Genomic DNA, 20,335 nt, shown 5'->3' on the forward strand with positions numbered 1-20,335 from the left:
AGAAGGATTTTAGAAGACACTGTTACTTCCCTCTTAAATATTATACTAGGATTGTGAAATGTCAACTAATGTATGTTAGACCTCACACTCTCCATGTCTCATAAGCTCTCATTATTTCTATCTTCTGTTTTGTTTTGGTTTGGTGCGTTCTGACTAATGTCTTTAAACCTATCTTTCAGCTTACCAATTTCTCTCTTAGCTATGTCTAATATGCCATTTAACTCATTGGCTGAGTTTTTAATTTTAAGTATTGGATTATTTTCAGAGATTCTATTACTTCTTACTCAAATATAAATCTTTCATTTTTATCACTTTTGTTTCTTAATCATATTTTAAAGCATTCTTTTTCTATTTTGAAGCATATTAAATATGAGATTTTGTATTCTTTGAATTATAATTCTTTATAATTCCAGTAGGGTGAGTCTTTGTGGGTCTACTTCTGCTGTCTCCATTTTGGATGACCATGATTCCTGGGCATTTTGTTGTTATTATTATTTTTTAAAGCTAACTTTATTTAGAACCTTAGCAGTTGTTACATATCTTTAGTCTTGAAATAAAGTTTTTGTTCTCCTCCAAAGAAAATGGAGAACGCTTTAAGTCAAATTTTCTCTTTGTGGATCCAGGCAAGGACATGAATATGGAAAAACAAGACCAAATAAACAAAAGCATGAACAAAACAAAATCCGTGTGAGGACTGGTTCGTGGTTCAGAAATCTCAATGGAAAACTGCTCCTTTTCTATCCAGCCCTGAGGACTGGGTAGTTTCCTCATTGCTCTCCTTCATGCAATAGATTTACTTTTCACCCTCCTTTTTAAGAAGGCAGAACAATCTGGGATACCAGCGTTATGCAAGGGTCTCCAATAAGTGGGCCCTAGGACTGATCTCATTTCTTCTGTTCCCCAAGCAGCCACCCACATGGAAGTGTAAGGATGCTAAGGCTGAGCAAATGCCTTGGGGGCAGAAGCTGACTTTATTACTCTCTAAGTACCCAGAATCTCCCTTTTGCTTGGTGTTTCTACTCTGTCGTTTCTTTACTTTTACTTTCCTGATAGTTTAGCAACTCATTTTGGAAATCCAGCTTTGGTAGTCGTTTTCACTGAGAGGTTTTCCAGGGTGTTTTGTCCACCACACTGTCAGAAATGGAAGTCTTTAAAACTTTACTGCACTTAGAATGATCTTCCCACAGTTCAAACCTGATCTGGGTGCTCACATTCTTAAAATCCTCTAATTTCTCCTCATTGCTCTGAGGATGAAGACAAAACTGCATATGGCCTGTGAGGGTCTGTGAGGGCAGACCCCCGCCTGTCGTCCCCCCCGCCCCCCGCCGTCTCCTTTCACTTGACTTAACCCAGATTTCCTCCACTCCAGATTCCAGGGTCTTCATTCAATCCCTGTGACCCACTCGGCTCTCTTCTGCTATAGGAACGGTGCAGTTGCTTTCCTGGGAGTGGAATGCCCTTCCCTCTCTTCTTCTAGTTTTCTCTCACTCTCTTTTCCTGCATCACCTAAAGCATTGCTTCTGTGGGGAACCTCAACCTGCATTTGCAAACTTAATCAAATCTCTTCAGATTCTCATTGCACGTGTATTTTTTCTTTCACGTATGATCACAAACACACACACGCACATACACACAAATATTTTTTGAGCTCCGACTATCTTCCAATCACTGTGCTATGAAGGAATATAAAAGAAATAAAAATTGACACCCAGATAAATATCACAGCTGCTGTTCTAACTAATTGACAGGTCACCTCAGGATCTGGGAATCTATAGATGATAAACAGCTCTTCATGACATTGGTGTCTCTCAACTCTTTAGAATTGGCCTCAGGGTCGACAACTTCTGAAAGGCCTTTCCCTCAGCATTTATTCTTCTTTATATTCAGCACCCATGCAGGTTTCAGGCAAGCTGGGCTCTAAAACTTGGTTCTTGTTTTAATCCTTTGAGTTGCTAATGAAATTTTCAGTCTAATTGAAATATTTGTCTAATGGTAGAGGTTTAGTTTGCATTGGCAATCAAGTGTTTATCCAACAAATATTTATTAAGTAGCCAGTAGACAACTCTGCCAGGGCCTGGAAATACGACAATCAATTGGACAGACTCAGGCCTAGTTTTCGTGGGATTTTATAGTCTAGCTGGGAAAGTCATTTGGTCGTTATGCAGATAGTCTCATGGGTGCGTGTAAAGTGAAGGGGAGGAATTTGAGTGCCCTAAGGTCATGGAATAAGGAGGTCAAATCTCATCGTGGGGTCAGGGAGGCATCTTGGAGAAAATGTCATCTAAGCTGTGACCTGAATGATGAGTAGGAATTGGCAAGTGAAGAGAAGGAGGTGTAACTGGTGAGAATAAAGCTGGAAGGAGGTCCCTGAGATCGTAGGGAGCTTGACTCAGTCCAGCTGTGGAAAGGCCAAGGTGGCTGGAATTCAGTGACAGATGGATGGAGTAGTAGGAGATCACCTGGAGGGACAGGAAGGGGTGGATCTCCAAGTCCTTGAAGGTCAGGCCACGGCATCTGGACGTTATCCCGAGGAAAATGGGGAGCTATCACAGGATTTTGAACAAAGGATGAGATAGCACTTTTGTTTTTAAAATGTTCCCTCTGACCATTGTATAGAAAATGGATTGAAAGGGGTGGAGTGAAGGAAGCGAGGTGGGTTCAGAAAACCCTACAGGTTAGACATGCTAGGGCCTTGAATGAAGGTAGTGACCATAAAGATGGAGGGTAGCAAGTGGTTTTGGTCACTCTAGTTAACAATACCATATTACATACTTGCAGGTTTCTAGTAAAGTAGGTCTTACACAATTTTAATTATGTCAGGTGATAGATGTGTCAACTGACCTTATGGTGGCAATCATTTTGCAATATGTACATGTATCAAGCCATTAGGTTGTACAACTTAAACCCACACAATGTTATATGTTAATCATATCTCAGTAAAGCTGGGAGAAAATGGCTTTGGGAGGTGGAATCAATGGGACTTGATAACCGACTGACAGCTGGCAGATGAAAACATCCACCAAGACCCATGACTACCTATCCAAGAGTGTCTATGGGGCCATATGATGTGCTGGTGAACTCTGCAGGGTGAGCAGGCTTGGTCTTGGATGATTGGCACGTCCTATCTGACTCTTTGACCATAGAAGCCCATGAAGAATCCTGGAGCTTTCCCTCAATGGTAATGTAGTCTACATATTGATGAGGGAGCCAGTGCCCAGAGCAAAGTAACCTACTAATGGTCACAACACACACTAATGCTGGAGTTGGGTTTAGAACTCAGTCCTCAGACCCACACCACCCCTCCTTCAGTCGCATTGCTCTCTGCTGGTGGCTTGCCTTGCTCTCAGCCATTGCACTACTCACATGAGGTCTTCAGTAATGCGAAACTTGACACATTTGAACTCCACATTTCTTCAGGTGTTCCCAGATTTCAAAACAAAGAGTTTTACTGCACATGTATTTTAAACCCACACCATTATTAAGGAAAATGTTAAAAATTCTATTTAACTCCACATATCAAATGTCAAGGCTCTCAGTGGAACAGAGTAGGAAACCTGGGGTTCATTATCCTTCTCAGGAAGCCATAAGACTGCAAGGACAAAGTTCAGATGCTCCTGGCATGACCACAGTTTAGAGTAATCATAACTTGACATTTCTTGGGCAGTTGTCTCTCTAGCTGCAGTCCATGCCAGGAACCAGGAGGTAGGTGAAAAATCAGCATTTAGATTCTATAATTGTAGAGGGAAAACTGCCTTTAGTTGTCTGACCTTGAGCTATATCCCCTGGCTACAGCCCTACTTCCCATGGTGAGAACAAGAGAATTCAGGAAAGACTTTGGGGGAAAAGGTTATTGTAGAAAGGAGCTGGAAAGCAAGAAACATCCACTCCCGAGGAAGAGTAGACACCTTTTTTGAAAATTAAATGTAATAGAGTGGCTGAGTGATGGACATTGGAGAGGGTATGTGTTATGGTGAGCGCTGTGTATTTTTTAAGACTGACAAATCACAGACCTGTACCCCTGAAACCAATAATATATTATATGTTAATAAAGAATAAAAGAAATTTTAAAAAAGTATGTGTATTGGGGCACCTGGCTGGCTCAGTCAACATAGGATGTGACTCTTGAAAAAAAGAAAAAAGAAAATTAAATGTAGCATTTACTTGTTTAAAAGATCATAATAGGGGCAGCTGGATGGCTTAGTGGGTTAAAGTCTCTGCCTTCGGCTTGGGTTGTGATCCCGGGGTCCTGGGATCCAGCCCCGCATCGGGCTCTCTGCTGAGCAGGGAGCCTGCTTCCCCTCTCTCTCTCTGCCTGCCTCTCTACCTACTTGTGATCTCTTTCTGTCAAATAAATAAAATCTTAAAAAAATTTTTTTAAAAAGATCATAATATAACATAGAAACATATAAGGGGACTGTTAACATACACAATCTCTTTTCTAAGAGGTAATAAAATTATCAATTTTTATAGATTTCCAGATTTTTGCTAGGGGTGTATGTGTGTGTATGTGTGCATGTAATCATTCTGCAATGTAATCTTTTCTGTTATCATTTAAGTTATTATGGACACTTCCTAGGTCATTAAAAAACTGAAGGAAGAAATGGTCAGAGAAGTAGTCAAACCTATACCTGAACTTTTAGAGCAACTGGACCTAAAAAGAAAATGCTGAAAGGACTCTACTGAATATTAGCTTCTCTTTCAAGATGCAATCTATATTTTTCTTTATGTGTCTTGGAACCACGGAAGGGAGGGAGTGGGAGGGAATGTGTGTGATTGTGTGTGTGTGTGTGTGTGTTTCTGTTTAGGAGCATTGTTTTGGGAGAACTCAATTTCTAATTATATTGAGAGAAAAACCCTGAATACCATTTTTCATGCTAACAGAGAAATTTACTTAAGTGCAGAATTATGCAACTGAGTTCTTCTTGCCAAATTACATAAAGGCTGCAGCTCCTCTCAGCAGAATGAAGGATGGCTGGGACACACATCACACTCTATTCATAACTTAGAGTTCTTCTCAAGGCTCTTGCCTGTGTCTTATTACCTACTTACTATTAATTTATTGTACAAGGTTGCTGTATTTTAAAGTAAAGTGAATGTTTTGGATGGATTGTTTTCTTTCATTTCTTCCATGTTGTTAACTTCTTCTTCTTCTTCTTCTTCTTCTTCTTTTTTTTTTTTTTTTTCTTGTTGGTTTGTTTGTTTGTTTAGGCTGCTTACGCTTCCACCTGAGGCAGTTTTTCTTCAGGGATTGCATTAATTTTTGTATGTTTATCCTAGACATTTTCAAAATAGGATCCCCCCATGTTGAGTTTGTCTTTTGTTCTCTCATCTGCAAACCAAACTGAAACTTCTTTGAAGTTTGCTCTAAGGGGGGATTCCTTCTCATATGTCAGACTCTGGAAAAGTAACAGCTAGAAGAGAAATAATTTGTCATTGACAAAAGGGTCGACACCAGAAACTGGTCTAAGTCCTCTGCCTCTTCACTACTTCTTTCAATTAAATGAAGTCTGCATGGAATTCTCTGGGCCACCAGACTACTTGGCAATTCACACAGGCAACATTGTAGTTATACTAGCCCTTTCTTGAAGAGTCCCTTCCAGATGTAGCTCTACTCTTTCTCTCCTAACAGAATAATGTCTTATGTTTCAACTTTGTTACCCTTCAAAAGAGAACTTCTCTGGTCACTGTCCAGTTGGACGGTTTACTCTAGATTCATTGGACCAAGATTCCTTGTCTTAATCTATAATTCCAGATTCCTTTTGGGTCTCTAGACTTTGGTGTTGGGGGAAGGGGTCGGGATGGTGCCAATGACCGTGCAGGAAAGAGGTGAGTCAGAAGGGGGACCCTCTCATGAATCCTTTCCAACCCTATTTCTTTGACTTAAAAGTGCCTGCTTAGTGCACTCAAGCGTTTCTTTTTCTAAATAGGATCAATAAACGCAAGGATGATTTTCAGACAGACTCAGCCACTGGTTAAGCTATAATGATTCTTCATCCCAGGTTGGAGTAGGGTATGAGAAACACAGAAAGAGAGAGAAAGAGAGGAAGAGAGAGAGGAGAGACAGAGAGAGGGAGAGCGGGGAAGGGAGAGAAAGACAGAGAGACAGAGAGGCAGGCAGCTTTGGTATTAGAATGCTGCAATTTTTCCAAGTAATCACTCTTCTGAAACCACGACTGGCTTAATGGTCCTTTTTGTAAAGTCACTAATTCACACCTACGCTAACAGAGCAAATTATTGGGTTGAGGGTAGGAAAACCAACCATCACCTTGAGGTTAGAGCTTGAACAGAGAAAGCTTAGAGCTGGCCATTTAGCTTCCCTGGACGGTCCGGTAACATCATCCCTTGGGCAAATGATGCTTTCCTAGCCAGCCTGACTTGTCCCAGTTCCTTACAATTGGTTATTACTTTGCTCTGTTCTCTGGAGGTAGAATTGCCTAGTGGTTAAGAGTGAAATTTGGAATAAGATGCACTCAGGCTTAAATTCTGACTCTGCCTTTTACAAGTGGGGTGAGCTTGTGCAGTTAGCATAGTGCCTGGTTCATAACAAAGGCTTAGTAAGTAACAACTATTAGCACTAGTATTCTTAGTGGTCAAGGGAAGAATAATAAGGTGGCGTAGCTGAAGATGACTATTACTACTATCTAGTACAGATACCATTAGAACTAGCTGAACTGCTCAGAGTTCTGGATTCTTAAGATGTTTCTGCACAGCTACATTGAATGTGCTGAAGCTCATTCATTTAATACTTTATCATTAGTTGATGCATTTGTTTAAACCCCCTTCTGGTGTTCCAGGACTACTGCTACATAGACATGGGGATAGTATGCCTGAGATAGCCTTGACTCTGCCTGTGTGGAGTTTATAATTTAGTGGAGAAAGCAGGCAAGTAGTGATGGTGAAGAATGAAGTACTCACACAGGGAGCCCACAGTTGCTGTGATAGTCTGCTTTAATGTTGAGTGGAGCACACAGCATTCATTAAGGAAATTCACCAAAGAAGTGGCCTCCCTTCCATAGTATTCCTCCAGTGCCTGGCATCACATCTGGGGTAGACAAGTCTCTCGGCTTGTGTGGCAAAATAGCAGAATGGTGTATCATGACCTTATTGTTGAGTAATTTTATCAGATCTCAGAGGCATTTAAAATAGGTTTTTCATTTTAAAAAACCTTCCAATTAATCTGGCCTTGTTCCCAGGTACTTGTGAAATGAGTCAGGTATGTGCCTCGCCAAGAGCAAATTTAGGGGAAGATGTGACCAGGTGAGGGAGACAAGGGAGAGCTGGGGGCCAGGTCTAATCCTGCAGGGCATTTACAGGATGGCTGGGGAGGAAGGAAGGAGAGCAGGGCAGGCTGTGGGGATGGAATGGGAGGGGGGCTGCTGGGGGCAGAGGTGCCACCAAACAGGCAGTCACTGTGGTGAGTGTCCACTAGAGCCCTCGTTCCCTCCTCTGCTCTTCTGTTCCCCAGTTCATGTCTCTTTAATGTTTTTTCCTTTTTCTCATATGTAAAATATGAATAATAATAGTCTATACCAAGTGAACTAATCCATGTGAAGAATTTAGTGCAGTGCCTGACCCTTAGGAAGTGCTCAATAATAATATTAAACTTTTATTATTCAACTTTTCTCACTATGTGCAAAAATATAATTTACCTGTTGGCCTGCCTCATGATTTCTCTGGGAACGGGGACTGGGCCTTACTCATATTTATCTACCCTGCATTGCCTGGCTTGCAGCAGGTGCTTAACAAATTGTATTTGTCTTTATGAAGATGCTGTTTTTTTTTTTTTCCTTCATAATGCTTACAAAGATCTAGAAGAAAATTATGGTACTATATAACAATAGCTAGCATTTATTTAGTGTTTACTATGTGCTAGGCACTATGCTAGTTGCTTTGCATGCATTATTTGCTTGTAGGACCACCTCATGGGGCTAATATCATTTTACTAATGAGAAAACTGAGCCATAGAGAGACTAAGAAACTTAGCCAAAGCCACCCAACTGGTAAGTGTCAGAGCAGAGTTTGGAACCCACACAGTCTTACCTAAATTTCTGTATTGCCTTAAAGAGGTAGGGAAGAAAGCAGGAGGAGGCCTGAAAATGTGGGTTAGAGGAGTAGCCAAGGCATAGAAAACAAAATGGGGCTGGCATGACAGGAAACCCACCACCTCTGGAATCTAAAGTGAATCTTTAGATTCTAAAGTGAATCTTCCTGCTAGCTCTCCAAACCCAAGGATGTCTTGGTTAGATTTGGCTCCCCTGGGCTGCTGGCCTGAGGTTGGCATCTCCGTTTTAGGCTGAGGCTTTATGTACCTGCGTGGAAGAGGTGGTGCAAAGCATTGTACACACCATATGGGGCTCCATTTGCATTTAGTGAGTGCTCAGCTGTGCACAGTGTCTCCTTAATGAATCACATGAAAGCAGAGCACCGCTATATTTATCCAAGCCCTGGGAGCTGGAGTCCTTGCCCGGGGTTGGGCTCGCATGCCCCAGAACAGCACCTTGCAGGTTGTTCCGGTTTTCCTTGTGGTCAGGGCCTTCGGGCCCGTCAGTAATTCTTTCCCTGGCAGGATCCGCTGGTTTCTGAAGCATCTTTCTAGGCATGCTGAAGCCAAAAAAAAATGTTTCCCTCCTTAAGCTATAACAGAGACCAAGTGCTAAAAAAGGACCTTGAAACCACATCTGCCATGCCCTTGACTTCAAGGCCATGCTTAAAGCCTTGCAGATAGATGAAGCCATATTTTTTCTTTCCTCTTCCAGCTTCTCAGGAGAGGTCCTACGGTGCTGAATGGCCCCCATCATCAGTTTATTTCTTGCATGTAATCTGAAACCCTTATGTGTTTTATTTCCCTTAGTCACTCCTTCCTGGAAATACTCCCTTTATTAAGATGTGCTCAGATGAGAGAGTTTCCCAGTATGATCACTTCTGTGCTTAGGAATCAACCACAACAACATGAATAGTAACTGAGATTTACTTAACACTTATTAGGTGCCAGTTATAATATTAAACACTTGAAAGACATTATCTCCTTTTTTCCCACCTCAAAATCACCCTTTGAGTAAGCATTATGTCTCCATTTTGTCAGTGAAGAAGGTAACGAGCCCAAGGCGGTGTAGCCCATACATGGAGGAATCTGGCTAGAGAGCAAAGCACTTTGTGCTAAGTAGCTGTTTGCACCACTTCTCCTGCCCAGCTGTACTCATTTTCTCCAGCTCTTCTTCCCATTTCTACCAAGTAAAATGCCAGGCTTAAAAAGTCACACACACACACACAACACACACACACACACACACACACACACACACACACACACACACATTTGCTAAGTAAGACTGCAACAACTTTGCTTAATGATGTAATCACTGTTAAAGGCAAACCATTTCCCTACAGAACTGGTTCTTTAATCTTCGCTGGAACTTAGGTGTAGTATATTTTTTCCTTCCCTGGACTAGAATGTGGTGTTTAGGTCCTTCACTTGTGACATGAATAACAAGGAGCAGCTTGGCTCCCCACCGAGGCAGATGCCCCTGAGCTTGGCCTTCTGGGATCTGTGTCATCTGCCCTCCCCTGTTAGATTCTCAGAGCACAGAAGGAGAAGAGTTCCAAGTTCTGGTTCAAGCTATAGCACTAGTACAGTCAGTGACCTAGAGCAAATCAGATTTTTCTTGATGGTAGAAATTAAATTCAGTTTCTTACAAAGTTTAAAGTTGAGTGCATAGCCTTGACTTGGTCTTATAGCCTAAATATCTCTTTTCTTTCCTATCTCAGTCAAATGACATTTAAAAGATGGCAGTGAAGCCAAGTCTCTTGCCCACTCTGGCCTTCAGTTTCTTCTTCTGTACAATGGGAAGCATGGACTAGGTGTGCAATGGCCTTCTCCATAGCTATTTGTTTAGAAATCCAGGAGGCAGCAGGAAGAAACCCCTCTACCCTACAGAGTCCTGACCATACAGGGTTGCAACAAATCCAACCAGGGCTAGTTTAAGAAAAAAAGGAATTTATTGGAAGAACATTTGTGGAGCTCATACAATCAAACAAGAGTTTAAAAACCACATAAGAGATTGGGAACCATGGCAGCCTCAGGGATCTCTTCATCAGGAATTCATGAACATTCCCCTGGGATGCTGTCATTAAGATGACCCCCCCAAAAGCCCGTTTTTATGTTTTTGCATTAAAAAAATACAGATTCCAGGGAAAGAGTCACCAAAGACCATTCAGATATGGAAGGTGGGTGTGGGCAGGGTCAAACAACAGGAGAAAGCTGCTAGAGGCCATTCCTGTAGGCTGCATTCCTGTAGGTTCCCAAGAAGTGGACCTGGTGGGAAACCTACCCCCTCCCCATTGTCTGGGTGTTAAATGGGAGTGGGAGACACTATAGACCATAAGAGGGATTGTGAGATCACCTAGTAGACATTTTCGGGCAGCTGTGGTTAGGGGAAAGAGTAACAGATTTTAAAGGCAAAAGACTTGGGGGATGGGCCATCCATTAGCTTAGCTGTGGGCACAAAGAAAAACTAAACAATGTCATCTCATGAGGAAACCACCACCACTTTGAATTAGGATTCTGCCTTCCTCTCTACCAGATCTGGTCTCATAGTTTGCACTTTGATGGTATTTGGGCAACTTTCAACCTCTTGGGAGTTTTCTGTGTCCTTATCTCTGAAGTGGGAAACATTAGTAATATCCCTACAATTTACCAACAAGACGACAGCTAACATTTGATTGTACGAGGCATATGCTGAGGACTTCACGTGTGAGCTGGTCTTCTCACAGTACTTGGGCACAGTGCTATTATGGCCTGAGTTTTGTAGATGAGGAACTGGGGTTTGTGGGAATGAAGAGAGGCAGTAAATCATGGAGCAAAGTGCGGAACAGCAAACTGATCGAGAGGGTGGGCCCAGGAGCTGGATGGCCAGATTTGAGTTCTGGCTCTAACACTTCCAAGCATGGAGTTCTTGGGCACGTTGGTTGAGTTCGATGAGTCTGTAAAATGAGGATAATGATAGGGTCCACCATGGTGGAGTCTTGAGGGTAAGTGGTTTAATATGTTTGCAGACCGTGCCTGCGGAGAGCAGTGTGCAGTAACTTCTGCTGTCATTAATAAGGTCTTCTGTTAGTATGGGGCAAAGTAGAACTTGGAGACCCAGAGCTGATGGACTCCAAAATACATACTCTGTGGCTGACATCTCTGTGCTAACAGGACGAGAAGGTTCAAAATAGAGGAATTTAAGGGGTGAGGGCACAAGGGAGGGAGGGAGAGAGAGAGAGCGAGAGAGCAAGAGAGCTGCTTCAGAACTCTTGGTTCCTCTCACAGCCTTGACTCTATGACCTTGAACTAGATACCCAGAAAGTCAGCAGCAATCACTGGGTCCTTGCAATTGATTAGAACATTCCATACTGGCTTTCTATCAAGTTTCTGACTTCGGGGGTGGGGGGGCTTTAGGAAGAAGTCAGTTAGGAAAAAAAAGAAGAGAGGCAGAGAGTGACTAACACACTGAGAGAAAGATGGAGTCTGAAAGACAGAAAAGCAGAGATAAACACAGTGACCCAGAGAGACAGAGAGTAAATAATACTCACAAGCAGGTAAGCAGACAAATGTTTAAAGACAGAGAAAGGCAATAGAAAAGAAGCAGAATGAAGAGAAAAGAGGGTGAGAAGATGGCTGGGAATTCAGTGCTTGATGGACTGCCCTTCCTGTGGTTGATGGAGCGAACAGACCCGTTAAATGTGTCAGCGCTTTATCTAAGGAAAGCACCTTTCCCACAGCCTCAGCAAGGGGCATCTGACTGTGTAGGGCAGTGACAGGAGACACTCTTTATCTGAACTGGAGACAGGACCACTCTTCTCTGTATTTTGTGCAGGATGCGACCGACTAGGCTGCAGATTTTTCATGGTTGGTGGTAAAGCCTTGTTTAGAGAGGCCTAGGGCTGAAAAACACTCCAAGGCTGGGCCAAGAGGGCCATAAGCCTTAGGAACATGAGACGGATTTTATACGAGGGGATGGTTTCTATAAAAAGTTGCATGTGTATATTTGTGCGGGCCGTGAGAATCTCTGCAAGAATGTCCATCCAACTGTTATCAGTCCCTAATCTCGAGGTGGGATTAATGGGGAGGCTCACTTTATAAGTAAAGTGTTTCTGTTATGTTTATTTTTGACAGTAACAACATAGGCCCTTTATATAAAGAGGAACAAAGGTTTCAACTAGGTGATAAGCACACTCCTTGAAATGAGAGGGCCAGGGACACTCTGGCCCCCGACACGAAACAAGCACGTGCATATTTGTCTGACAAGCAGGCAACGGCTAAGTGGAAGGGCAGTATCCTTGAAAATATTTCTCCTTGATGCTTCCCAGAGACTTTGGAAATCTGGTCACCACAGTCTCCCTTCTGATTCTTGCAGAAGGGTGAAATTATTAATGTCCTCTCAGCTTGGATGTGTTTCATCCCTTTGAGGTTCCTCAGCATTAAAAAAAAAAAAAAAAAAGACAGGCGTCAGGGTGAGGGTATCTGCTCTGTGCATGGACAGAGGTTTTCCTGCGAGTGAATGATGCCTGGAAACACTGTTCTCTCAAGATCCTGCCACTGAAGTCCCTGTCTCCCACCCCTCCGTCTGAATTTTAAATGAAGTTTGTGACTGCACACACTTTCAAAGGTGTTGCCTAGAGGCTTGAGAAATGACCCAGATGTGTCTTCTTTCAGGCTTTATGAAGGCAAAGAACAGATGGAGTTTGAAGAATCCATGAGACGGCTCTTTGAATCCATCAACAACCTGATGAAAAGTCAACATAGAACAACCATCCTTTTGCAGGTGGGGGTATACTACCAAAAAACAAAAAAAACAAACCAAAAAAACCCCAACAACAATCTCTTTTCCTTTTGTCATCTGATAAATAACAGTATGGTGAAATAATGTCTACTTTTGCTTGAATCCTGTGTTGATTGAAGGCCTGGACTGGCCACGTGGTGCAAGGATCATGAACAGCAAAGAAAGCACATTTATTATTTGTTTCCTGTGAAGGTAACAATGTTTCTTTTTTAAATAACTCTGAAGCTTTTGCTACCTGGAGGGAAATAGGTCAAAACTGATCCACCTCTAATGGTGACAATGGTGGGGCGCCTGGGTGGCTGAGTCAGTTAAGCATCCAGCTCTTGATCTCAGCTCATGTCTTGATCTCAGGAGCATGAGTTTGGATCCCACAATGGGGTCCCGCACAGCATGGGGCCTGCTTAAAAAGAAAAGTAATAATGGTGACCATGGTTGAGGTGGCAGCCTCCTCAGTGCTCTACTTTCGATCCTCAGCACCATAAACTCAGATCCCCTTTTGGGGTTGGAAGTCTCCTCAATAAACAGGAGATACTTTGGACAGAGGTCCTCTAATTTATGGATCACGATGCTAATGTTCAAACCCTGTAGATCTTTGAGACACCTGGAGTCCCACCCCAAGTTTAAGCAAGTTTGGCAGCAGAGAGGCTGAATGAAGAGGCTGTTTCAAGCAACACTTCCTAACTTTCACAGGACTGACTAACCAGTGTACAGGAAGGGCTGCCTCATGCCCTATGAGTAGGAAACAAACACATTTTTTGGAACCAGTGAGTTAATGCAGACTACTCCTTTTAATCGGAGTTATCCTTTTAGTTGCTAATTTAAAATCTACTGTGCCTGGGATCACCCAACCTCTGGTTGGGATGAATGAGGGGCCAGTGTCCAGTCAGAACGGAGGTGAGGAGCCAGAGGCAGGAGTCTGTCTAGGCAGCGTCCACTGCTGATGCCATGGGTTCCCAACTTTGCACATCAGAATCACTTGTCAATCTTTAATAAATTCTGATGCCTGGTTACCACCACCAGACTTTCTAATGTAATCAGTATGCAGTGGGATCAGGACAAGGCAAGTTTAAAAAACTCCCTGGTGTGAAACAAAGTTCAGGAATCACTCTCCTCATAGCTTCTTTTGATTGAACACGTGTTGGCTACCTCTGTGTGTGTGTGTGTGTGTGTGTGTGTGTGTGTGTGTATGCATGCATGTGTGTGTGCGTGTGTGTGTGTATGCGTGTGTGTGTGTAGACGGGGCTTTGTCTAGTTCACCAGTGTGTCCTAAGCATATTGAACACTCGTGATACATGGCTGAAACTTAATAACGGCTGAATGAATGACTCTCAGGATAGGTGTGCAGATCTCTGTTCCATAGATGAGGACACTGAAGCTCGGGGTTGATACCACTTTGTCAGGCTCCATGGCAGTCAAGGGTACGCTGGCATTCAGATCTCCTGCCCAGCTTCAGAAACCATGCTCTGAGCTGCTATATTATATTCTCCTTTACACTGTACATTTAGCACCTACTGGAGATAAGACCGTTTTCTCCAGGGTGAGTCTTACCATTTTTCCCTTCCCTTCCCTTTTGTTGTTGATGTTGTTGTTATTGTTTTTTAAGTCTTCCCTCACCCTTTTGCAAATGTTCATCATTTTACAACAAAGGGATACCAGGAGCAGGGGACAGCATGAAGAAATCTGATAAGAGCCAGAGCCTGTCGCGCTGCCTGTATCATATTCGAAGCAGCTGAGCTTCCAGGGAGAGGGGTGAGGACGTTCGGTTAGGGCTGAGGTTGACTGGTTGTGAAGTGAGAGTCTGTAGCAGTGAGTCAGGTGTGAAATAGCTCCAGGGAAGCTGAAGTACAAAGGAGCAGAAATGCTGGACAAATGAAGGAAGCCAGTTGGTGGGGAGGAGAAAGCAGCAGATGCCTCAGAGAGGTAGAAGTTTCCGGAGAGAGAGAGAGACCACTGACCTTGAGAAAGCCGGAGGGAAGACGCTCTCATGGGGCTACTCTTTCTAATTTTGACCCCTATATTCTGGTGATGAACTGTGTGCACCTTGGGGGAAAGGACAAAGGGATGGAGGGGATAAGAAAGGACAGAAAGAAAGGAGGAGGAAGAAAGGAAGTTACAAAGCAAAGAGGTGCCAGCGAGCATCTGTGGCACTGAGGAGACCTGGATGTTCTTGCTCAGCTGTACGGCTGTGGGCTGGTCATTCAACTTTTCATTCTCTGTTTCCTCATCTATAAGACCTCACGGTTAACGTGATGATCAAATAAACACAGTCTATGAAAGAACAGATTGTAAAATGCAACGCAAATGCAGAGAACTAATGTGATTTTTATGGCCTGGGCCTAAGCCCTTTTATCCAAGTTCTTACTCTCTGGGAAACTATGTTAAAAATGCCTTATTTTCTCTGGGATTTGGGCCAGGTTACGCTGGTTTCTCCTTACAGATTTCTACCCTAGAGTCATCCAAAGGGACTTCATCTCTTTTTTTAAAAATTTGCTTTGAGGGCCAAATTTAGTTTCCAGGGTTTACATAAAATGATACTTTCTACCTATTTCTATGGTTGCTGAAAATTTGTCAAAGGATATAGCCTTATCCAAATATGGTAAGAAAAAGTCTTTGATGATTTAATGCCGTTTTAAGATGTGATGTGTGGGCTGATGAGGGGAGAGGGGTCGAGGCCTTGTAATGTTAGCAAGTTCTGTAAAAGGAATCTCCTTGGACTTTGTCATTTGCTACTGGACCAAGAGCTTTGGATTTCATGTCAGAGAGACCTTGGTGGGAATTGGGCATCTGCACTTGGGCATGTAACACTAGGCAAATTGCTTCAGTTTTCTGGGCCTCTGTTTATCCTTTTATGAAGTGGAACCCCTAATGCCTAATTTAGAGGAAATACTGAGAGGATTAAATAAAGCAATGTATGTAAAGGGAGAAAAATAGAGCCTATTAAATATTTCAACTTAAATAGTTTTTAGCCATTTATACCTCTCCCTTCTTTACCTCATCATAAAACAGAAGTTTGTGGAGAATTTTCCTAGAGAAGAAGAGGATATTTATATTCCTAACCTCATCACATGAGGCTGAAAAATTTTAGGGCATTTGGCTATTCAGCTAGACCAGGAAGCCTAGATATAAATTTCAGGGAGAATAAACCCACAAGAACTGACTCTATGGTGGGGGGGGGGGGAAGGGATGACAAATAGTATAGGATAACTGGAGTCTTGATTCTGAGCCTGCATGAGATTCTGTGGGAAAGAGTACTGTGATCTATTAGTAGTGTCTGCCCTAAGTTTTGGGTGAGAGCGTAGAGTAAGAATGCCAATGAGGGCAACTTAACTCCTCTAGCTGGGTTGCAGCTGATGGTGGAAAGCCTCATTCATGCCTGCTTTAATTTACGTAGAGCAGATCTGGTTCAATCACTCTTGGCTATGTCCATTGTGAGGTCTGGGATCTTATCAAGTTATTTCTCATTTCTAAGACTCATCTGGTATTTGTGAATTGCTTCCTGTAGTTTTCCTATTGTTCGATTTGGCATGGCAGCAGCTCACTCAAAACTTTGGAGAATTTAAAGCCAGCAACTCAAAGAAGGTAGAAGATCATTAAAAATACCTTTCATTGATTGACTACCTACCATGTGCCAGACATGAAGCTGGGCTCTTCACACACAGTGTTTTTCATCCTGCCAGAGATCTGCAAGGAATCACTGTTTTCAGTGTCCACAGGAGGCTCATAAAGTTGATCCCAAATTATACTTATCCACAGTGGTGGAACTAGGATTTGAAAGTACCCAGGTCTCTTGACTCCAAAGTTAATGTTCTCCCTGCCCCAAGGAATGGGTTAGAACAGGGGTTTCCATGTATTTTCTGTAACAGGTCAAAAGCTTAGAAGTCCCTGTGTGTGTCAGCCCCGTGAGCGTTATTGATAAAACTGACGATAGGTTGAGAGGATCAAAATCAGACATGAGTGAATTGAACATAGCTCAAATGTGAGGAAAGGGCATTTGGTGACATTATGCAGACCCATTTGTCCCATTCTCTTTTAGGTCCAGTGTCTATCATAATGCTCTGATTTGATGGTGTGAGTAAAAATAAATGAAGAGCTCGTATTGAATAGTATGCTTTCTTGGCCACTCTGATGGTCATACATGGTAATAATGCCACTAGAGTGTCCAGGAGGGCAGGGGACTCTGTTTTTTGTATCCCCAGTATCTGAACCAGCGGCTATCACTTAGTAGATACTCGAATATTTTTTTGCTAAACAAATGAAACAATGAATACTAGCTTCCCCTGCTATGTGTTTTAGCATTTATTATGTATCACACATTAGGCTGAAAGCTTTACATATATTGTTAGCTCATTTGATTTTCATAACAACCTTATTAGGCAAATACTCTTCTTATCTCTACTTTACAGATGAGGAAATGGGGGCTTAGCAAGGGTGAATAACTTAACCACAACTAAGAAGGGGCAGGTCTGGGATTTGAATTGAGACTGTGTAAGTCCTGAGTTTGTGCTCCTAATCACCATGGAACAATGCATAGTTTCATGAAAGACCCAAGTCTTTCCTGCAAAATTCCAAATGGATAAGCAATAAGCAACAGTAAACAGTCGTAAAGATGGATAAATGTTTGGTCCGTAGTCATGAAGGCAAGCTAATTAAGGATGCCTTTTTCTTTCCTCTCTTTTCATTGTTTATTGGTATAAAATGTTCAAATGTCCAAACTAAAGGAAGAAAGTGGTCCTTTCTTGTGAAGGGGCACACAGGCTGTATGCTGAATTCCCAAAATAGGAGAAATGAAATTGTTTAACTTGTCCCCTTCTCAACGATATACCCCAAAATTAGGGGTAATGTTTGGGTAGGATGGATTCAGTGGTAGGGAGAATGAAATTTTGTTTCAGTGAGGCTGTTGTAGTCATCTGATAACTAACATTTAATCTTCCCATTGACCTTAAATTAGGTAACTTTGTTTCCTTCATTCTCTTGGTGAGAAAAGGAGACCACAGAGAGTTAACCTGCCCAGGCCACATAGATAAAAGTGATCCACAGGGAGCTACTCAGATAGTCTACCTCTCCAGCCAGCCATTCCTAAACACTGAACTCCCCTGCCCCCACCAAGCCTTGGGGGCCAGCATAATGTTGGGTTACACAAAGCATGGAGACATATGTATTCTGGAACAGGTTGGTCTATCTTTCCTTCTCTTTTCCTGAAAGACTGGGGAGGAACTTGACTGCCCTGAGAGAGCTGCATGTATGGTCCTTAGGGACAGCACCATATTTCTAAGGAAGCTGTCCTCTCCTGGTCATGCTGTGGTGCATTTCTGTGACATTGTCCGGTTTCCGTGGACCTTGACCATCCAGTGCTTGGTGAAAATAAAAGGTTTGAAAATTGGTGGGATGGAAATACCTTCTGTGATCTTGAATGAGGAAAATGTCTAGAGCTCTAGACCTTGCATCACTGCAAGACGTGCTCTTTTTGGTGAAAATTTTGTCTACTGACATCGGTGCAGTTCACTCTTACTCCATTTGGAGAAGGGAGCCTGGAAATACTCAAAAGACAAATCCTCTTTTAGTTTGAGGGAGTGTTTGGTTTGATTTTTGTTATTTTTAAATAGTTCCTGTTTTCTAGCAGTCCAGGTTTATCCGTTCTGGGGAAGTCCATCTGGGTAACAGTCATTTCAAGTGTCCTCCCATGATTATTATCTCTGGGTCAGTGACACCAATGTTGCTTGTTTTGGATCTGGTTCTCTTCTTGAGGCTGAAATTAGCCTTTTTTGTTGTTGTTGTTGTTTAAAGATTTTTAGTTACTTATTTGAGAGAGAGTGAGAATAAGAGAGATTACAGAGAGAGAGGAAGCAGACTCATCCCTGAAGGGAGAGCCAGATGTGGGGCTCGATCCCAGGACTCGGAGACCACAACCTGAGCTGGAGGCAGATGCCCAACCAAGTGAGCTACCCAGGTGCCCCTGAAATTAGCCTTTGAGAGGGGCCCAGAGTCAGTGATTAATTTAGGAAATCCACTCAGTGCCACATGATAAGCTAATCACTAAGTTGACAAATGTTTTCCCAGTGTTCATTCTTACAAACCCTGATATATGTGGTAAGGAAGATCCTTAACTGAGGAGATATCAGAAAAACTGTATCTTCTTTTCAAAAATTATTCCCATAGAGAGAAAAAATTCTTTATCTACTTCCTTCCCCAAATCAGTCTTCTCTCCCCTACCGAATCCTCCTCACTTGTCAAGATGGAAGCTCTTCCTTAAAGCAGGGTGGGCAGTGGCAAAACACACTGGCTGGGGCACAGTGGGACAGAATCAGGTACAAATTCTTACTGTGCTGCCTATTAGCTGTGTGGCAAATTGCTTCACCTCTCTGTGTCGGTTTCCTTGCTGATAAAATGGAATGACAGTATCTATTCAGAGAGCAATTGTAAAGTGCAGTGAGGTCATGCATGTAATGTATTTGACACATTTAAAGTTTCCAATAATGGTTGTTATTTTAAGACCCTATAATTAATAATCCTATTATATACCTTTATATACATATACACATATAAACTTCTCTGTGTATGTTTTTCTTAAATATTATATAATATAGGAATATATACTATGGAATGAAAGTGATAACATAACAATATCATTTTATATATAATAGTAGAATTAATGAGAGTAAAAATTACATCAACAGTAAAGCAACATAGTTCCCAAGAGGCCAATAGGTCAAGAAAGCCAAGCTGTTTCTAGTTTCCAGGACTTAGAAACATGTAACAAATGGGGGTCCCCGGGGGTCCTATGGCTAAGCTGCTCTGCCTTCTGGGGGAACTTGCTGGTTGCACCTGCTAAACCTACCTGCTATTAGTCCATTCACATGTGTGAGAGCCATGTGAAGGGGAGAACTATGGACAGGAGCCCTGGGGCCAGTGCTGCAGACTTCCTGGGTCAGAGGCGGGCCATCCTTGTTGGAAAAGAAAACCACAGGCCTGCCGATTCTCTGGGAGGCCTCCTGGACCAGATGGAGGTTTAATACTCTCCAGTTGAGCTGATAACACCCTCGGAGTCTCAGGGTGACAGCTACTTCGTTTGCTTTACTTTATTGTCAGCCAAGAGCTGAGAAGCTGGGAAGATTGGCACCTTCTGAAACAGCCCTTGTCCCAGCCCCATCCAAGTCCTCCTCACTATCAGCTGACGCGTGTAAGTGTGCCTGTCAATGCAGGACTCCCGGTGACTGCCATTCTGGAGCATCGCCTCCAAGCCCTGGAATGGCAGGCAGCCTGTGAAAGCCAGTAACTTGCGGGGGACAATGCAGTCCTGGTTTTCCCCACTTGCTGAGGGCTCGACTTCTGTTTTTGTCCTCACTTTGGTCTTACTTCTGGTGAGTACATACTGTACTTTGTCCAGGTGCTGGGGAGAGAGGGCAGGAGTTTGAGAGATGAAATTCAGCACTCACGCCTTTGGGACCTACTATGTGCTGGACATTACAATAGGTACATAACATACTTTGTTTCACATCATCCCCCTTTCCCCT

The 20,335-nt window shown here is 42.8% G+C and overlaps 1 protein-coding gene across 1 annotated transcript in view; it reads left to right on the plus strand.

Annotated features, from left to right (window-relative positions):
• Nucleotides 1–20,335, plus strand: part of DOCK2 (dedicator of cytokinesis 2) — a 408,294-nt gene that overhangs the window by 87,031 nt on the left and 300,928 nt on the right. The window contains 1 exon segment of the mRNA XM_032851775.1: nt 12,698–12,806. Within this exon segment, the coding sequence (XP_032707666.1) occupies nt 12,698–12,806 (109 nt within the window).

The sequence above is a fragment of the Lontra canadensis genome, unplaced genomic scaffold (assembly GCF_010015895.1).
Source record: "Lontra canadensis isolate GAN:19392208 unplaced genomic scaffold, GSC_riverotter_1.0 scaffold5, whole genome shotgun sequence".
Taxonomy (NCBI): domain Eukaryota; kingdom Metazoa; phylum Chordata; class Mammalia; order Carnivora; family Mustelidae; genus Lontra; species Lontra canadensis.